The 19,300-nt window shown below is 36.6% G+C and overlaps 1 protein-coding gene and 1 long non-coding RNA gene across 3 annotated transcripts in view; one reads left to right on the forward strand and one right to left on the reverse strand.

Annotated features, from left to right (window-relative positions):
* Positions 1-6,044, forward strand: part of LOC140613913 (uncharacterized) — a 28,839-nt gene extending 22,795 nt beyond the window's left edge. Inside the window, exon 3 of the long non-coding RNA XR_012014833.1 lies at positions 4,690-6,044. This is a non-coding gene — a long non-coding RNA (uncharacterized lncRNA). The remainder of the gene's footprint in view (positions 1-4,689) is intronic.
* PLS1 (plastin 1) overlaps positions 1-19,300 on the reverse strand; it is a 103,503-nt gene that overhangs the window by 20,227 nt on the left and 63,976 nt on the right. For both annotated transcript variants that reach the window (XM_072792410.1, XM_072792411.1), the window contains exons 3-10: positions 17,983-18,146; positions 15,523-15,652; positions 10,860-10,992; positions 9,447-9,528; positions 6,677-6,842; positions 6,453-6,595; positions 4,454-4,549; positions 1,463-1,655 (exon numbers count right to left, since the gene is read on the reverse strand). In XM_072792410.1, the coding sequence (XP_072648511.1) occupies positions 1,463-1,655; positions 4,454-4,549; positions 6,453-6,595; positions 6,677-6,842; positions 9,447-9,528; positions 10,860-10,992; positions 15,523-15,652; positions 17,983-18,146 (1,107 nt within the window). The remainder of the gene's footprint in view (positions 1-1,462; positions 1,656-4,453; positions 4,550-6,452; positions 6,596-6,676; positions 6,843-9,446; positions 9,529-10,859; positions 10,993-15,522; positions 15,653-17,982; positions 18,147-19,300) is intronic.

The following is a 19,300-nucleotide window of genomic DNA, read 5'->3' on the forward strand; positions in this document are numbered from 1 at the left end:
AAATCTATGTAGAGAATATAGTCCTTATTTTATTGGGCCTCAGGAAGAGTGAATTGAATTAATCATATTCTTTAAAGAACATATTTGTTAAATCTGAAACTTCTTTCATTAATCAAGAAGATGCAATTATCAAACTGTCAAGGACACTGGAACTCTGGTTGTGGCAGTCAAAGAAAAGATCATGAAACGGATTTCTCATTCTATCCCCCTCCCAGGGAAGGAAGGGAGTAAAGGCAGGTGATGGTGAGAGAATGGACATTCTCTTGCCTGCCAAGAAGAATCCCTATTTGAAGACTGCCTTCTCCAAACCAGGGCAACTATTGAGAATATTTTAGGATGGGCCCCTACCTCTGACTGCTGCCACTGTTTTTCCCTTTAGTTTTTATACTAATGTGGGTTAGGTATGTGTGTGAAAGTGTGAGAACAGAAAAGAAGAGAAGGCTAAGAGACAAAGATAAGGAGAAAGAGATAGCAAGAATGTTTTTGTTATGACGATTCATATATCATAAGCTTCAATGACATTCAAGAAATGTAACATAGCTAAGTAATACAAAATAACCTATGTTATTGAACCTAAATAGATCCTTCCAAAGATTATGAGTGATAAAAGTTTGCTTATTCATAGGAGAGGGATAAGGGCTTTACATCATGAAGTCCAATTGTCAAAACTGATTTCAGCTACAATATCCCATTATTTTAGAAGGCAAATTCAGTGCAGAGTTTACATAATCAAGCCTTGCTGTGCTATTCTAATTAAGTTTCATTTGTGTTTCTTCCTTGTCATTCTTTAGGCATATTAAGACAGAAAGAACACAGCATGAACAATGCAAAAAATAAATCAACCCAGATAGAAGGAATAAATGGTACTAATAAAAAGAACGTTCAGAATGAATATATTTATAGAGTATAGAAAAGTACTAAATACAGTACCTACATTAGGAGGGGTCAAATCTGCATTTCACGAAGCAAAATAGGAAAGTGTTATAAATTATGAGACAGATAACAATAGCCCACACACAACAAGACAAGTAATGAATATTAAAATTTTTTTTCATGTGCATTAAAAACATTAGAAAGAGAACAATACTGGAGTCAAACTGTAGCTTTCAAAGGAGAAGAAAAAGCTACAAAATGATTATTTTTTCCAATAGGTAATTCATTGTCCATATTGGTGGTGGAGTTATGTTATGTGGTCATTTAAGAGACTATTTTAAATGTATGATAGTTTTCACTAAATTCTGATGGAGAAATGACAGACAAGTAAGATTTACCCCAGCATTCTCTTTTAACCAAATCAACAACCACTTTCCTTAATACAAACTTTTTAATGGATGCACATGCCTACACACAGTCAACTGCATCTCCCACCACAATCCCCTACCAATACCACATTGACAATGAAGAAGGCCAATACCACAAGAAGATACATACAGTGAAGCAATTAAAGGCAGAAAGAACATACCTTCCAATAAATTAATATCGATGTCATTATCAGGCTTGTGTAGGCATGGGTATGTGTTAAACAGATTAGCTACAAAAGCTAAATTAAGTTTAGGATTGCCTGAAACCACATCTGCAGGAGTAACAAACTGTCTGCAGCCCAGTTTATCTGCTTCTTGAAGCATGAATCCAGCACGCTTCAGGTCATTTTTCTCCTAAACAACAAAATAAAATAAAAATGGTCAAGATTAAACTTTTGATTGCTTTTAAACATGCATATCAATAAAAAATTATGTCAATCACTCTTCTGGAAATATATTAAATGATAGATCAAAATAAGGTCAGAACATGCAGAAATTCCAAATCAACTTCTCTGACTTTTCTTGCTGGAGATCAGAAGAATATTTCACTATCACTGCTGAAATACTCAACAAAACTCTCAAATTTCTTATTAGTTCCTACTGGTTAAATTATAGATAATTTGGTCAAGGCCATATATTAGAATACCTTCTGGCTAAGAGGCTTAATTGTCTCACCCATTCTATTCTGAATATTTCCAGTAGACTCTTTTCTCAATGAAAAACAAGTTGGGATACAAATTAAAAAATATTAAAATCAGAAGAACAGCACTTTTTACAAGTGCAAAATCCTGGAAAGAAACCAAATACTTGCCAAAAGGAAAGAAGATGAATAAACTTGTTATATTTACACAGGGACATACAACAATGTGAATGATTCTTAGTTATATATGTTCAAAATAAGTACCAGGAATTTAAGTACAATAAGCTTTATGTGAAGTTAGAAAGTAAAGTCAAAACTTTAATTTTGTAAGGGATATATCTCGTTGAAAGGAAACTATATAAAAAGAGGAGCAAAAGAACAACGAACATAGGATTGAAGATGGTGACTGTCACATTAACGTGAGGCAAAAAGAACAGGGAAGAAGGAGAGAGCTAAATGTAAATTAGTGTCAAAGTCTTAGCTTTCTTGTTGGATTGACAGTTCATATAGACTTGTTACAATTTTAGAGCAAACAAATACAAATAAAACTAAATAAAAAGAGGGATGTGCATGGACTCATGATGAGAGTATATTGTGACCAAGAATCAGGACTTAACTCATTTTGTGCACCAGTTACAAAAAAAGTAAAAATGTAAATGAAGCCAGAGAAAGCAATAGGTTCAATGCTACTAAACAATAAAAAGTTCCTAACATAGACATGAACCAATTATATATAACATGTGGACTTTATTCAGATCTTAATTCAGATAAACTACAAAAAGAAAATCTGACATTTAAGAAGCAATTGGAAATGTCAATATTGACTAAATATTTTTATGATATTACAGATTACTGAGGGGTTTTTTTGTATTTTTAGGTATGATAAGGTATTATGGTTATATTTTTAAAGTTTCTTTAAGAAATACACATTGGGGGCAGCCCGGGTGGCTCAGCGGTTTAGCGCCGCCTTCGGCCCAGGGCCTGATCCTGGAGACCTGGGATCGAGTCCCACGTTGGGCTTCCTGCATGGAGCCCGCCTCTCCCTTTGCCTGTGTCTCTGCCCCCCTCTCTCTCTCTCTCTGTCTAAGAATAAATAATTGGAATCTTTGAAAAAAAAAAAAGGAAATACACATTGAAATACTTATTGATGAAATGATATTGATGTCTAAGATTTGCTTCAAAATAACACGGGATAGAAAGGAAGGTGATAAATGAATAAAGATTGACCATGAGTTGATAGTTATTGAGCCTGGAGAATGAGCACAGGGTAGTTCATTATACTGAGTTTGTTCATTTTTTCATTATGTTTGAAATTTTCTATAAGTTTTTTTTAAGTTCCTAATTTTTTGATTCAAACTAATTTGCAAATTTTGCAGTTCTTCAATACTTTCTCAAATGTTTAATTGTAATAATATAAAATTAATTTGTAGTGACTCAGTTTACCTTTAAAACTATTATGGATAAAAAATAAAACTATTATGGATGTTGCACTTTAAGTACTTAACTATAGTCTGATCAGATTTTAATGCTTAAATAGAACTATCCCTAGTATTTACAACTTATGCTAAAAACTGGGGTTCCTGGGTTAGATAGGTCAGGATCTGTGTCAGTACTTCCTACACTATAAATAAACACTAGGAATTGCCATCTTTTATTTTGTATATTTCTGAATGTAAGCTGGAATAACTAATAATCAGTCGCTTAGCAATCTAATAATGGTTTGTTGCTCCTTTTCCTAGCATACAATGACAGTCACAAAAGCACCATCATGAGTTCCAGTTATATTGCACCAGGAAAAAGTGGATGTAGGGTTGATTCCACACACATTCAAGATCAGAATTCTGTAATTCCCTCTCTTCAGTTATGACAGCCAGATGGCTTAGCATGGAGATTTGAAGCCTAGGGCATGAAAAAAACTTCTGAAGAACAAAGGGCCAAGGTTTACTTCTTTTTTTTTTTTTTTTAAGATTTTATTTACTTATTCATGAGAGACACAGAGAGAGAGAGAGGCAGAGACACAGGCAGAGAGAGGAGCAGGCTCCATGCAGGAAGCCCGACGTGGGACTCGATTCTGGGTCTCCAGGATCAGGCCCTGGGCTGAAGGTGGCGCTAAACCGCTGAGCCACCCGGGCTGCCCAGGGCCAAGGTTTAATGAAGAGATAAGGACTCCATTAGGCAATGCTGCCTGTAGAGAACTGCACTCTAAATTGGACCTTACTCACTAGTCAAAATCTTTTTTTTTTTTTTTTGTAGTCAAATTCATAGAGATAGAAAGTACAACAGTGGTTACCGGTGACTTGGGGGAGAAGGGAATAGGGTGTTATTGTTTAATAGGTACAGATTTCACTATGGGATGATGAAAAGTTCTGGAGATGGATAGTAGTGATGGTTGCATACAATGCAAATGTACTTAATGCCAATGAACTGTATACTTAAACATGGTTAAAATGGTAAATTTTGCTAATGTAAATTTTACTTAAATAAAAAAATTTTAAATGAAAACAGTACTTACATTAAATCCTGAAAGGTCGATGGTAATGGCAGGTTCATCACCCTGGTCACCTTTAGGTGCAATCTGATTAAGCAGATGGAAATAGGCTCTTGAATCCTTCAAGGAAAGAAATGAAATAGAATTCTTAAAATGAATAAAATCATCATTTGATTTAGGAAAATAGTACTCAAACCTCTAACTGAAGAAATTGTCCTCATCTTAATGAATAATTTAGTAACTTTACTTTCTACTTCCAGGCTCCTGAATGCATGATGATACCTCACAGCTTCTAGAGACATTGTTCTCACCACCTGGAATACCCCTTCCTCACCTTTTCATTTGTTTATGCTCCCAAGCATTGGTTAAGATTAGGGTCAAGTATCTTCTAGAAGCCCTCCCCTTTAACTCAGACTAGCCTTGTAATCTTGCTCTGAACAACAGAATGCAGCAGAACACAGTGAAAGTGATGTACTTGGGCTTCGAAGCCCAAGCCTTAGGAGCTTCCTTATCCTCCCTCTTGAAGGAAGTCCAAATATCTGAGACTGTCATACAATGAAGAAGCACAGGCTAGCCATATGGAAAGGCCTCATGGAGATGCAGTGTGGCACTAGACACGTGAGTGGTGGCCTTCTGCACCCTCTAGACAAGCCCAACTGACAGCTGAATGCAAATGAGTTAGTAATCCCAAACAAAACCATCTGAAGCAGAGCCACTTAACCAAGCTGCATTAGCCCACTGAATCAAGAGAAACGTTATTGTTATTTTAAGCTGTTAAGTTCTGAGTGGCTTGTTATATAGCAAGAGATAACTGAAATAGTCATCTCCTGTTTATCTTTCTGTGTAACTGGTAAGCTTCTCAAGAGCTAAATCTTTGCATCTCCTGTGCCTGGCATAATATCTTAGAGGAGGGGTTTGATAAATATCTGATGAATTGAATTTTAAAATAAGAGAGCCCCCCCAAAATAAATTTTTAAATGAGCATATAATAGATTAAAGCAGAGAAATACAGTGTCACTTCAAAGAAAGAGACTGTCATCTAAGCCCATTATGACAAGAGCATAATCTGACTGAAGGAGTTAATATATCTAAAGAGAAAATATGAATAAATGCCAATGCTGATTAGTCTGGGTGGGAAAAAATACCACAGAGGAGGAGTCAACCAATTGACAAATTAGAGGACCCAATTTGGCAATGCATGTCTAAGGAGTGACCACGGGAGAGCTGTTAGGCACACTGAATGTTAAGGTTTCCTTTAAAAGCTCTCCTGGTAGGGAGGGGCATTTCAAACTATTTTGGTTGAGAAACATACCTGAAGAATTCTTTTTGTCTACTGATTCCCTGTGCCCTCAGATATTTGGTCTCCTATTTGATGGTTATTGACAAAATAGAAGTAAGAGTGTTGGACTAGTCAGGCCGACAAGAGCCTCTAGTCCAGTGAACAGATGAATTCTCAGTCCAAATTAATAGACTGACATCCTCATTATAATTTAGTCTCTCTGTAGCATATAAGATGAGAAAGAATGCTTTTATCTGCTAGGGCTAGTATCTCCTTCTCATAGCCAGTTTTATTTCTTCTTAAATACCAATAAACCAGTTTTTCTTTATTGTAAAAGGAGTTTTTTGTCCTTTTTATTTTTTAAGTCTTTATTTAAATTCCAGTTAGTTAATATACAGTGTAATAACTAGTTTCGGGTGTACAACATAGTGACCCAACCCCTCCATCCAACACCTGGTGCTCATCACAAGTACACTCCTTAATCCCCATCATCTATTCCACCCATTCCCCCATCCCCCTTCCTTCTGGTAACCACCAGTTTAAACCAGTTCTTTTTTAAATAAAAGATTTTTCAATTATAATTGGAAGAGCCACCACAGACAGAGGAATGCAAAATTTCATGTTCTACACTGTGTCCTTATGAATTAAACTTGAATTCAAATTTGATTCTGAACACGTTTTTGTTTGTTTTTTACATTCTACATCCTTATTTTACATCATAGTTTTGAACATTAAAATATAAACCTTAATGTCTTGGCTGAAGTTGTTGATGTTAGGCCATCCTGCATTAGTCAGATGGTAGTTGACCCATCTCAGCAGTAATTCCTCTGGAGAAAGCTTCATCAGTTCTTCTAGATCCTCACCTTCCTTTAGTAATGCAATTAGAGCTGAAAGGAACACACTGAAATATAAATCCTTCCCATAGAAAGTATATATGCATGAAAAGTAAATATGTTTGATGATCTTACCTTCATTCCTGGAAATCTCAATATCAGCCAAAAGACCAACTTTGATGATCTGCCAGAGAAGTCCCAAGACCAAGTGAGGTTTTCCTTCTTTGAGATCCTGTGCACCAATGTTGACCACTGTACAACCGATGGCAGAGGCAGAATTCAGGGCTAGGTTTAAATTTTCCTGAATTGAAACAAAGAAAACTGGGTGTGAGAAAGTCCTTCCCAAAGTCTTATCGACAAGTTGTGAAAGTAAATAAGCAGCAACAGATTGAGAAAATTCAGATTCTGAAACATAATATTTATACAAGCATAATACCACTCCTCAAAAAAAACAAAAGCAGAAAACTCAAATGGTTTTAACTAGCACTTTACTACTTCAACTCTTTTCCTTGCTTTCATAGTTATATACGTTATTTTCATCCCTTCATATTTCTCTTTCACACTTCATGACACTATATAAACCCATAATCATGAGGTAAAAAACTGTATTACCATGACTTTATAATCTTTTACAAATGAATGAGACTTCTTTTGGATTATGTTTCATGGGAGGCTGGTGATATTCTAGCAAATCTATTCCCAGAGCTCTGAAATTACTGAAAAATCAAGACAGATTTAATACCCACAGTAACACTTTGCTCCTTCCCAGAGGCCTTTTTTCATTCTCCATTAGTGTACTTTTTCAGGCCTCCTAGAGATCTAGACTGTTACCCCCTACTCATATTGGAAGAATGTCATCTTTAAAAATAAAACTGTAAAAAACTTAGCCCCTCAGACCCATCCTATAGTTATTGCAAAATAGCTACAGAATATTTTTTCTCTATTTTCTTTAATGCACTACATACAAATGTTAAGAGTTAAACCAAGAAATAAATTTGTGCAACACTGAGAAATGCTGTATTTCAGAGTCAGTGCCATGAAAAATTACATGACACCTGTATCCTAAAAATAAGATGTATGAATATTTTCAACAATCACAAACATTATACAAAGCATCCTGACACGAGATGTGAAAGAAAACAAACTTGGCAATTGCAGTCAGAAATGGGCTTCTTCAAGAACGGGAGTTCCTATTAGGAATATGCAATATTATTGGCTTATTGGGAAGTGGGAACAAGAAAGCCATGTTAGTCAACACCCAATTCATATTTCTCAAAGATACAGGGGATGGAAGTACCCCTTGGATACTCCAAGACTAACCATGTACCACTGCCCTAAGGTTGTACCTTCCTTAGAAGAGAGACTTAACAACTTTAGCAAAATCAAGGATTGTATTTGCCAATAGAAATGAAAGATATAGCTTAGCAGTAGCTCACTTTTAATAGCTGCAGCTGTGACTAGTATATATATGCACTAGTTGCTATTACTACCATCACACAAGAGTGGCAGTATAACACAGGGATTATAAGGTGGGTTCCAGTGCTTGACCACTGGGATCATATCCTGGCTCTGCCACTGGGTAACCTCGCAGTGTCTCAGTTTTCTCATCTGTAAAATGGTAGTATCTACTTCATTTTAAGGGTGTCGGAAAGAGTCAAAGAGATACTCATGCAGTTTGTTTAGAACAGTGACCGGTACCAAGTACTTAGTAAATACTGACATCCACCAATGCTCTAGAGATTTTGAGAAGAGTGTGGTAACTATTAATTCTTCGACTTTAACAACACTTGAATGTAGAAGCGGACTACAGAATAATATGATAAAAAGAATAACTCAAATTCTGTGAAATAGTAAAACATGGGTGAAACGATACAGCACTCTTCAACCAAGAACAAGAGCATCAAGCAAATATTCATTAATAAAAGCAACTCAATGATTATAATAATATGACCTGAATACTATTATCTTAAGTAAAGTTCATCCAAAGCACTTTGAACAATGTTTGTTTGTAGTAGGCTCCATGCCCAGCATGGAGCCCAACATAGGGCTTGAACCCACAATCTCAAGATCAAGACCTGAGCTGAGATCAAGAGTTAGATGCTTAACCTACTGAGCTACCCAGGTGCCCCCATCCAAAGCACTTTGAATCTTAATTTCATTCAGTACAAAATGCAGCTGAATTTTTATTTAATAAAACCAAGTCTTTATAGGAAACTGAAATTATGTTAAATCAAACATTTTACATGAATGGACCTTGAAGGCACTATGCTAAGTGAAATAAGACAAGAGGAAGACAAATACTATATGACATCACCGATATGTGGAATCTAAAACAAAACAAAAAATACCAAACTCCTAAAAAAGAGAGATCAGACAAATACTATATGACATCACCGATATGTGGAATCTAAAACAAAACAAAAAATACCAAACTCCTAAAAAAGAGAGATCAGACTTATGGTTACCAGAGGCAAAGGATAGGGGTGGGGATGGAGGAAAAATTGGAGAAAGGTGGTCAAAGGTACAAACTTGCAGTTTTAAGGTAATTAAGTACTAGGGGTGTCAAGGACAGCATGATGACCACAACTAACACTGCTCGATGATTATATAGCAACCTTGTTAAGAGAGTAGATCCTATGAGTTCTCATCATGTGAAGAAAATTTTTGTCCTTTTTTTCTCTTTTCTTTTTATTGTACCTACATGAGAAGATGCATGTTAGCTGAACTTATTGTAGTAATCATTTCATAATGTATGTAAAACAAATCATCACACAGTATGTCTTAAACTTACACAGTGAAATATGTCAGTTATTTCTCAATAAAACGAGTAAAAAAAGATCCATCGATGAAGGCCTTACATTTAAGAACACAGTAATATGATTACTAGCAAAGAGCAAGTACTTACAGAAATAGTGAAAGGGGTGAGCTTTTTCTTATTAATGGCTCTTTCATCAATTGTATCTGGTTCAGATAAGTTGATCATTTTGCTAAAGAGAAAATGATAATAATTTAGTTTCAGACTCCCAGTTTATTTAAGATAAATAATTTAAGTTAAATAATTTGAGACTTTTTGTTTTTGCAAGTAGACAAATAGTTAAATTTTGAAAAGTAATTAACAATCCATCTCTTTAAAATATTATACTGTGATTCATGTCAAGGACTTACTTTCTAAAATCTATGAACTATTCCCTAACCTAAAACAAATCCATCACTCTGTATTTCTGTAATACAGAAATAGTAATACACTGTAATAGTAATCTTAGCATTTCCTAATTTTTTTTAAATTGTTTTGCATTTTCTTTATGTAAGTCCTGTCTTTATTTCATTTAATGATCATCAACATTCAGCAGTCTGAAATGTAAAACAAAGAAATTTTTAAGAAGCCGTTTCATAAAGTGGTATCAACAGTGTCAAAATTACTGCTGTTGCAGAAAGAGTCAGAGACATGGTCTTTCTAAAATTTCAAGAGAAATTTTTTATATTAATTATATAAAATTTATCTCTAGATTTTAGAATATACTTTATATTTTAAAATAAATATAGGAAAATACCCATTCAATTCATAATAGGAATTCCTCTGAAGGTCAGAGAAAGAGATTAGAATCATAGGTGGAAGTCAAGGTATAATTTATGTTAGCTAAAAACTAATATCCTGTGCTTGTGGGTAGGTTGAAGGTTTTTTATCCTTTTAAGTAAAAACACAGGAAAAAAAAAGATCAAAAGAAATATACCAGAATACTAATAGCTAATTAGGGGTGATAAGAATATTTGTGATACTATTCTTCATAAGTTTCCTATATTGTTATAAGCTTAAAAAAAAAAAGACACTTGATTTGTACAAAGACGTATGATGGGACTATAGTACACACAACAAAGAACACCCCCAGTGAGTTTGCAGTCTAGTGAGCAGAAACCTACTGCAAAGAGCCAAGGCTATGACACGACTGATGTAAAATATTAATTTCATTTAAGCACAAATGACACATATGTTTCTTTTACATTTCCTTATATCCCTGTCCCAGTCAATAATTCCTTACTGAAAGTGATAAAAGAAACCCTGTGAACATTTTTAAATACATCAGAGGAATAACTCAAAACTGTCCTGGCGCTATTAAGGAAATAGACAAAAAAGGCATCAGAAAACCAAGAGATTGCGTTTGCAGAAAAATTCTGGAAAACATGTGGTGCTTAATTTTCCATGCAATATAAATTCTTCAATAGCTACACAGCTACTTGTTGGCTGAATTGTAGTTTTCACTGAATGCTCATCAATGGAGAGAAGAAGAACATATCTCCCTTAACCTAATGTTCAACTCACCAAAGAAGAATACCATCTGCAAGTGATTTGAAAAGGCTGCCATCACTGGGATTCATGGGTAAAAGATGCTTACAGTCAGGGTCATCCTCCAGGGCTTTGTTTATCCAGTTAACAAAAGCCACTTTTTCTTCCTCTGAAAACAGAAAATCTTAGTCAGCAAACCAAATTTCACAGAATTAACCACACTACGAAGACATACTTTTTAATTTCTGTTCAAAGATAATAAATGGTTATTATTAAAACTCTGCTAAAATGCTACAGGGTTTAAGAGGGCATAAGGGTTCAAAGAGAAAGGGGAATTCATTCCATTTTTTCATCTGCTGTATTAAGGGACAGTAAGGTACATAGTTTAAATGAGTACAATAAGCATTTGATTTGATTCTAAAATCTATGAAAATATATTGTTTCTGAATGCTAATCAATCAGAAGCCAACCAAGAGAAGTCAGATCATGCACACCCACACCAGGGTTAAAAATACACACAACAGATTTCCACAAGCAATAAATCCCACAACCGCCACCGAAAGGTACAGAATTGTGATTTGGGGCTCATAACAGAAACACTAATTTCAATCAAGAGTTTTTTGAATGAATAAAACAGCTCCATTTCTGTGGAATTTCTACTATAAGGAAACTAAGGCAAATCTAGATACCAGTTCTACTCTCAGCCATCTGCATCCTCAACTCTCAACATATGGTTTTGAGGGGATAGGCAGAAAATGTCATTGAGCTAAGCAGTGGGAGAAACAGGAAGAAACTTAAAATGTTCCACTCCTTTATTATAATTCTGTAAATATAAAAAATCTTTTAATAACATACATCTTCAAAGAAAATAACTTCCTTTTTTTACTTAAGACTTTTTTTTTTTTTTTTTTTTTTAATTCGTGAGACAAACAGAGAGTCAGAGACATAGGAAGAGGGAGAAACAGGCTCCCCATAGCGAGCCAGATCTGGGACTCAATCCCAGGACCCGGGATCACACCCTGAGCCGAAGGCAGATGCTCAACCACTGAACCACCCAGGTGCCTCAGTAATTTCCATTTCTATCACAGAGTAGCACAGAGTGAGCTGACCTTCCCTAATTCCTGGAATTAGGTAATTTTCTTAAGAGTATATTTGGCAGGCACTTCCAAAATGTAATCCATCACACAGACAGACACACACACAATCAAAAAAGACATATTTACTAATATTTATCTTTTGTACATATCATAATCTGCCTTTTTATTGTCTTGTCTCACCATACATACCTCCTCAGAGACTTAGAATCTAGGGATTGAAACATCACTAGGATATTGTTACCTCCCATCAAGGAATCTTTAGTATAATGATTTTAAAAAAAGATACATAAAGAAACACGGCATAATGGAAATAAATACACCAGAAGAGATAAAAACAATATTTTAGAAAATTTAAGAGAAAAAAGAATCACTTCCAGTTGGGCCAAGTAAAGGTTTTTATGGAGAAAGTACAATCTGTTATTTATTTTTTAAAAAAAGATTTTATTTATTGGGATGCCTGGGTGGCTCAGTGGTTGAGCATCTGCCTTGGGTTCAGGGCATGAACCCTGTGTCCCGGGATGGAGTCCCACATCGGGCTCCCTGCAAGGAGCCTGCATCTCCCTCTGGCTATGTCTTTGTCTCTCTCTGTGTGTCTGTCATGAATGGATAAATAAAATCTTTTTTTAAATTTTATTTATTTATTTATTTGAGAGACAGAGCATGGGGTGGGGGTGGGGTGACAGAGGAAGCAGGGAGCAGACTCCCCACTGACAACAGAGTGGATGGTGGGGGGCGGTGGTGATGCAGGGCTCCATCTCAGGAACCAGAGATCAAGACCTGAGCCAAAGGCAGACACTTCACCAACTGAGCCACCCAGGCGTCCAGAGAAGGTACAATTTGAATGACAGATTTTTAAGTTGGGGAGAGAAAGGGAGAATGTTCCAAGTATAGGAACCAGGAATGAGATACTATTTCACAACCACTAGGATGGCTGTAATAAACAAAGAGACAATAACAGGCGTCAGTGAGCAAGCGAAGAACTGGTAATTCCAAACATTGCTAGTGGGAATGCAAAATGGCACAGACACTTTAAAAAACAGTTTGGTAGTTTTTAAAAATATTAAACAGAGTCACCAAAAAGATCCAGCAATTCTACTCCTAAGTATATACCTAAGGTAAGTAAAGCATATATCCACACAAAAATGTGGATATTACAAAAATGCTCCTAACAGCACTATTCCAAATAGCCAAGACTAACCAAATGTCTACCAACTGATGAAATAAACAAAATGTCATACTATCCATAGAACAAAATAGTATTCAGCAATAAAAAGAATATAACACGATATATGTCACAATAGGGGTAATCCTTGAAAGTGTTATGGCCTGTAAGTGAAAGGCCACTATTGTCTGATTTCATTTACATGACATTTCCACAATAGGCAAATCTAATGAAATAGAAAGTAGACTAATGGTTGCCAAAGTCTGGAAGAAGAGGGAAACTGGGAGGGACTGCTAGTAGTGAGCATGGGGTTTCTCTTTAGGGTAATGAATGTGTTCCAAAATTAGACAGTGGTAATGACTATACAACTCTGTACATATACTAAAAACCACTGAACTGTACACTTTTTTTTTAATTTTTATTTATTTATGATAGTCACACAGAGAGAGAGAGAGAGAGAGGCAGAGACATAGGCAGAGGGAGAAGCAGGCTCCATGCACCGGGAGCCCGACGTGGGATTCGATCCCGGGTCTCCAGGATCGCGCCCTGGGCCAAAGGCAGGCGCTAAACCGCTGCGCCACCCAGGGATCCCTGAACTGTACACTTTTAAAAGGGTGAATTTCGGGATCCCTGGGTGGCGCAGCGGTTTGGCGCCTGCCTTTGGCCCAGGGCGCGATCCTGGAGACCCGGGATCGAATCCCACTTCGGGCTCCCGGTGCATGGAGCCTGCTTCTCCCTCTGCCTATGTCTCTGCCTCTCTCTCTTTCTCTCTCTGTGACTATCATAAATAAATAAAAATTAAAAAAAAATAAATAAATAAATAAATAAAAGGGTGAATTTCATAACATCTCAATTGTATCTCAATAAAGCGGTTCTTTTTAAAAAGCTATTAAATGTTCCATACCTAGTTCTAGATAATCATTATACATTTACATATTCATATGTAAAAAAATCATCAAGCCATATACTTAAAAACAGCACACTTTATGCTCTTACTATGTACATCCTAAACCCCAATAAATATGTAAAAAAAAAAAATCTATGGTAATAGACATCAGAAAAGTGGTCACCTATGGGGAGAAATAGTTACTGTTCAAGCCATGAAGGAGCCACAGAGGGTGATGAAATGTTTTCTTTTGTTTCTGGTGGAAGCTACATGGAATGTAGCTACAGGACGTTTACACATGTAAAAATTCATTGAGCTGTACAGTTAAGAATTCTAACACTTTCCTAAATGCATATTATATCTCAATAAAAAGATTCTTTAAAAATTGAAGAAGATAGTTCATCACTATGGGTAGGTAGAAATGGAGTTAAAGAGTGAATCTCTTAAAAAAAAAAGAGTGAATCTCTTTTAAAAAATGAAGATAGCAGTTATTGATCACTGCCTTTACTTCTCTGGGGGATTAGGGTAGAAAAAATGGGTGGGGTGGGTGGGAGAAGTGTCAGTATATTGTTACAGAAAAATCCAGTTGGAAGGAAGAAAATCAAGGGGATAATTAACAGATTCAGATCTAAAGGAAAGGGGAAAAAGTTACAGTGAGTTGTTATCAGTAATTTAAAAAGCACAGTTCAGGGGCACCTGGGTGGCTAAGTCAGTTAGATGCTTGCCTCTGGCTCAGGTAATGATCTCAGGGTCCTGTGATAGAGCCCAGTGTCAGGCTCTCTACTCAGCATGGAGTCTTCTTCTCCCTCTTCCTCTCTCCCCACTGTTCATTCTCTCTTGCTCTGGCTCTGGCTCTCCCCTCAAATGAATAAATAAAATCCTTAAAATAAAAAGCACAGCTCTAATTATGCTAATATGAACAAAAGGACCTTGGCGGCCAAAGGTTCTCAGACATGTATCTTGACCATGAAAAGTAAGCTTAACATGGGGTAAGGCATCTCAAGAGTTAATGTGACTGGATTTCCCACTGGGCAACAATCCAGTGATTCTATCAGACCTGGCAAATCAGGTGCTGTGCTCTCTAGTCACCTAGTTGCTTGATAAAAGATGAATCAGGAATCTCAGCCCCTGGAAAATGGAAGGGAAAGGCCCTTGCAATAACCTTTCCACAAACTCCTGGATCAGGCCTAAAAGTAAACCCAACTCACCAGTCAGGATGAAAAATTCATTCAGAGATCATGACTGAACACATTCAATACTGAAATATAAACAATTTCTAGTTTGTTGTTTCTCATCTCCTTGTTGTGCGCTGTGCTGCCTGACACATAGTAGGAACTTACTGATTTCAATGATTCTACAATTTTTCATTCTGACACCTCTGAAGTTGAGGTGCATTTCAAATTTAATGGCATAGTATAGTTGAATCTGATTTTCCCACAATGGTACATAAAACAATGGTGTGAATTATAATGAATGGTATCTTGCATTTGATGAAATATCAGACTTGATGAATGAGTCAATGACTGAAAGATCCAATTTAGATTGGCAAGTTACCTGAGTAAGAATGCTGTGTGCCCTCACTGGAAATGGATGATGTTCCTCCAATAGCAGTAATTCCTTCTCTCTTGTTAATTATTTTGCGGAATGTCTTGCTGATGTCTTTGCTTTTTAACTCTTGCATCAGCTGGAATGGAATATAAGTAGAGCCTTGATCAGACGATCATAAAAAAAAAAAAAACCTTGCAACGTGAAGGATAATTATGTAGACTTACTTATTTGGAATGATATCAAAATAAATCCTGATCAGGTATTCTCACCCCTATGGGTTGTATACATAAATAGCTCTCATGTCATTTTACCCATAACACAAAATGTACAAATGTTTGCACTCCAAACACTAGAAGAAATTTTGTTATAATTAAGCTTAAATTGAATACATCGAAATTATTCCCCCAGCCATCAGAAAGGATAAATACCTACTATTTATACCAACGTGGATGGAACTGGAGGGTATTATGCTGAGTGAAATAAGTCAATCGGAGAAAGACAATTATCATATGGTTTCACTCATATGTGGAATATAAGAAATAGTGCAAAGGACCGCAAGGGAAGGAAGGGAAACCGAAAAAGGAAAAATTAGAGAGGAAGAGAAACCATGAGAGACTCTTAACTCTGGGAAACAAACTGAGGGTTGCTAAAGGGGAGGGGATGAGGCAACTGGGTGATGGGCATTAAGGAAGGCATGAGATGTTCTACTATATGTTGGCAAATTGAATTAAATTACTAAAAAAAAAAAAAAAAGAAATTATTCTCCTGTGCTTGCCATGACCTTTGCCCTGCCTTTTGAAAACTAAAGAATAACTTCCATAATAAAGATTTTTATTTATTTATTTTTTAAATATTTTATTTATTCATGAGAGATACAGAGAGAGACAGAGAGAGACAGGCAGAGGGAGAAGCAGGCTCCATGCTGGGAGCCCGACGTGGGACTTGATCCTGGGACTCCAGGATCACGATCTGAGGCAAAGGCTCAACCTCTGAGCCACCCAGGCGTCCCTCATAAAGATTTTTGAATGCTTTAATGAAGATATTTGCCTGTCCAAATGCTGCAAACATATACTTGTTAAAATAAGTAAGTTAGATATTGTCAGAAATAACATAGGCTTGGAGAAACACCCTCTCTCAATCACTCTCATGACTGGCTAGACTGAATTCAATCAATACTCCAAGCAGCAGACAGAATGAGTTTATAAAAATTTAAATTTGATCATGTCACTTCATACTCTCTTCTTCCTACATCATTGGCTTCTTTTCTCTTAGGATAAAAATGAAAATTCCATAAGACCCTGCATGACCTGACCCCAACTTACTTCTTTAGCTGCACTCTATACCCTTACCATCTTTGCTCTATCCACACTCAGCTTTTTTTCCAAGTGCTTGAGAGTATCTACCATCCCTAAAGCCACAGGGCCTCTACATAGGCTATTGCTTCTGCCTGCCTCAGACATTATTCATTTCCCCCACTCAACCCCTTTTATCTGTTTAACAGCTTTCTTCAGCTCTCAGCTCAGTCACCATAACTTCCAGGACACGTTCCCTGAGCCCCTGGGTTCTCCAGGCTCACCATCAAGTTCTATTTCCATATGAAGCATACGGTCATGGTGGAAGTGTTGGAAGAAGTGACAGTCCTTGCTCAACTGCCAGCTGGTAATGGCAATGTAGCCAGGTCATCTCTCTTAGCCCAAGAGTTTGAAGTACATGATATTCAATATTCAGCTCTACAATCTATTTTTCTTTTGTTGGTTGAGTCATGTATTGTTTTTCATCTTGTTCAGTTCCCCTGAGCCTGGAGGTACTTTAATAATGAAACAATGCGGGATCCCTGGGTGGCGCAGCGGTTTGGCGCCTGCCTTTGGCCCAGGGCATGATCCTGGAGATCCCGGATCAAATCCCACGTCAGGCTCCCGGTGCATGGAGCCTGCTTCTCCTCTGCTTGTGTCTCTGCCTCTCTCTCTCTCACTGTGTGCCTATCATAAATAAATAAAAATTAAAAAAAAATAATAATGAAACAATGCTATCATAGCCAGTGTCAAAATTTACCTGGTGCCATTTGCAGAAACTGAAGGTATAGCTTATCACAGGAAATAACCAGTTTCTAGGAAGTATAGCTTCCATACCTTAGCTAGTTCAGTCACAAAAGATACTCCATTTCTCAAGATCAAGTACTAAGATATTAAAACAATTGGTGCACAGTCAATAAGCACTGAACTCAACTGTAGTTTTACTAGCACATGAGCTATTATTGTCAAAACATGACTTTCAACAATTCAAGAATGATTTTTTTTCCTTGGTTTTATGAATTATTTGTAGGCACTGTTGTAGCTACCATCATCATCATTATGAAACAGGGCTTTTCTCTGGTCTCTGTGGTCAGATTTAACCAGAGCAATGACATTACTAAAATTCTGCTCAAAGCAAAAACATCAGTAACCAGGAGAGGATGAGATTACTTACTGACACAAACTCTTCGAAAGTGATTTTGCCATCTTTGTTGTTGTCGGCAACTGCTAGAATTTTCTCCACAATCTCGCGCACCTTGTAGCCAGGCAGGGGAAGGCTTGCTTCCTTAAACAGGTCCTGAAGTTCATAGTCACTAACATACCCACTATTGTCAATATCTGTAAAGATAAATTATGAGCTGTCAAATATCATTTGTGTTAGAGGTGTGCACCCAGAAGGCTTCATGGGAGATTCATAGGCAGGTAGAACCTTTCAGGTTTGTTCTACAAATTCTACAGAATTCACAAAATGGATCTGCATACTATATAAAATATGTGTGTCATATTTGTGTCTTAAGTACACGTAAGGTATTTCTGTTCTGCATTTCACTTAGTGGCACTTCTGTTTCATTTGTCAATAATTCATTGCTTCTTCATTATGTATTTATGATACCATTATGTAGGCTGAATCATGTTTGATGTCATTTTGACATTAAGTGTTCAAGAAATAATTTCACACCTGTATTTGGACTTTTGAAAATAGGTTTCCCGGCGTTTTCACATTATCACTGAGATGCCCTTCCCTAGGCTTTCTCTAGAGACTAGATATCGCTTTGTGACACAGAACAAAGGCAACACAAAACACTCCTGCCCAGAGTTGGCAAGAGAGCTTTGAATTGTATGGTTAGTTGCCTGGATCCACCTTGTTATATAGGCTTCCTTTGCTCATCTACTAATAGTTGCTTTCTTTCCTCTATTTTACTTTTTCTCTTGGTAAAAGGGCCATTCTCACTATAACTCAATTAATGATAAAAATAGAAACTTTTCTCTTAAACTCTCATATACAAGTTTCAGAATTAATACAGTTCAGAATAATGGAAAGTTTCTCACCTAGACTCTACCAAAAAACAAAATATTGCTATAATCTCAAAAGTCACCTAGGAACCTTGATATTACAATAATAATATTACTTTCTTTGAAGAGAAAAATATCATTTTTCACAAGTCCAAAATTGTTTCCTATAACTCTGAAACAGGCAAACAAACTAGTTGGCTTACTTTTTGTTTGTTTGTTTGTTTTTTACCAGCACTGTGGCAAGGAGTCTTTAAAAATAAACAAGATGGAGGGTGCCTGGGTGGCTCAGTTGGTTAAGCGTCTGCTCTTGATTTTGGCTCAGTTCATGATCTGGGTCATGAGACTGAGCTCTGCATCTGGCTCCATGCTGGGCATGGAGCCTGCTTAAGATTCTTTCTCTCCTTCTGCCCATCCCCCCAACCCTCGCACACAAGATTGACTAAAAGTTGCTTACCTGCTAACCCTCATGCTATACTAAC

Source organism: Canis lupus, chromosome 22, assembly GCF_048164855.1.
Source record: "Canis lupus baileyi chromosome 22, mCanLup2.hap1, whole genome shotgun sequence".
Classification (NCBI taxonomy): Eukaryota; Metazoa; Chordata; class Mammalia; order Carnivora; family Canidae; genus Canis; species Canis lupus.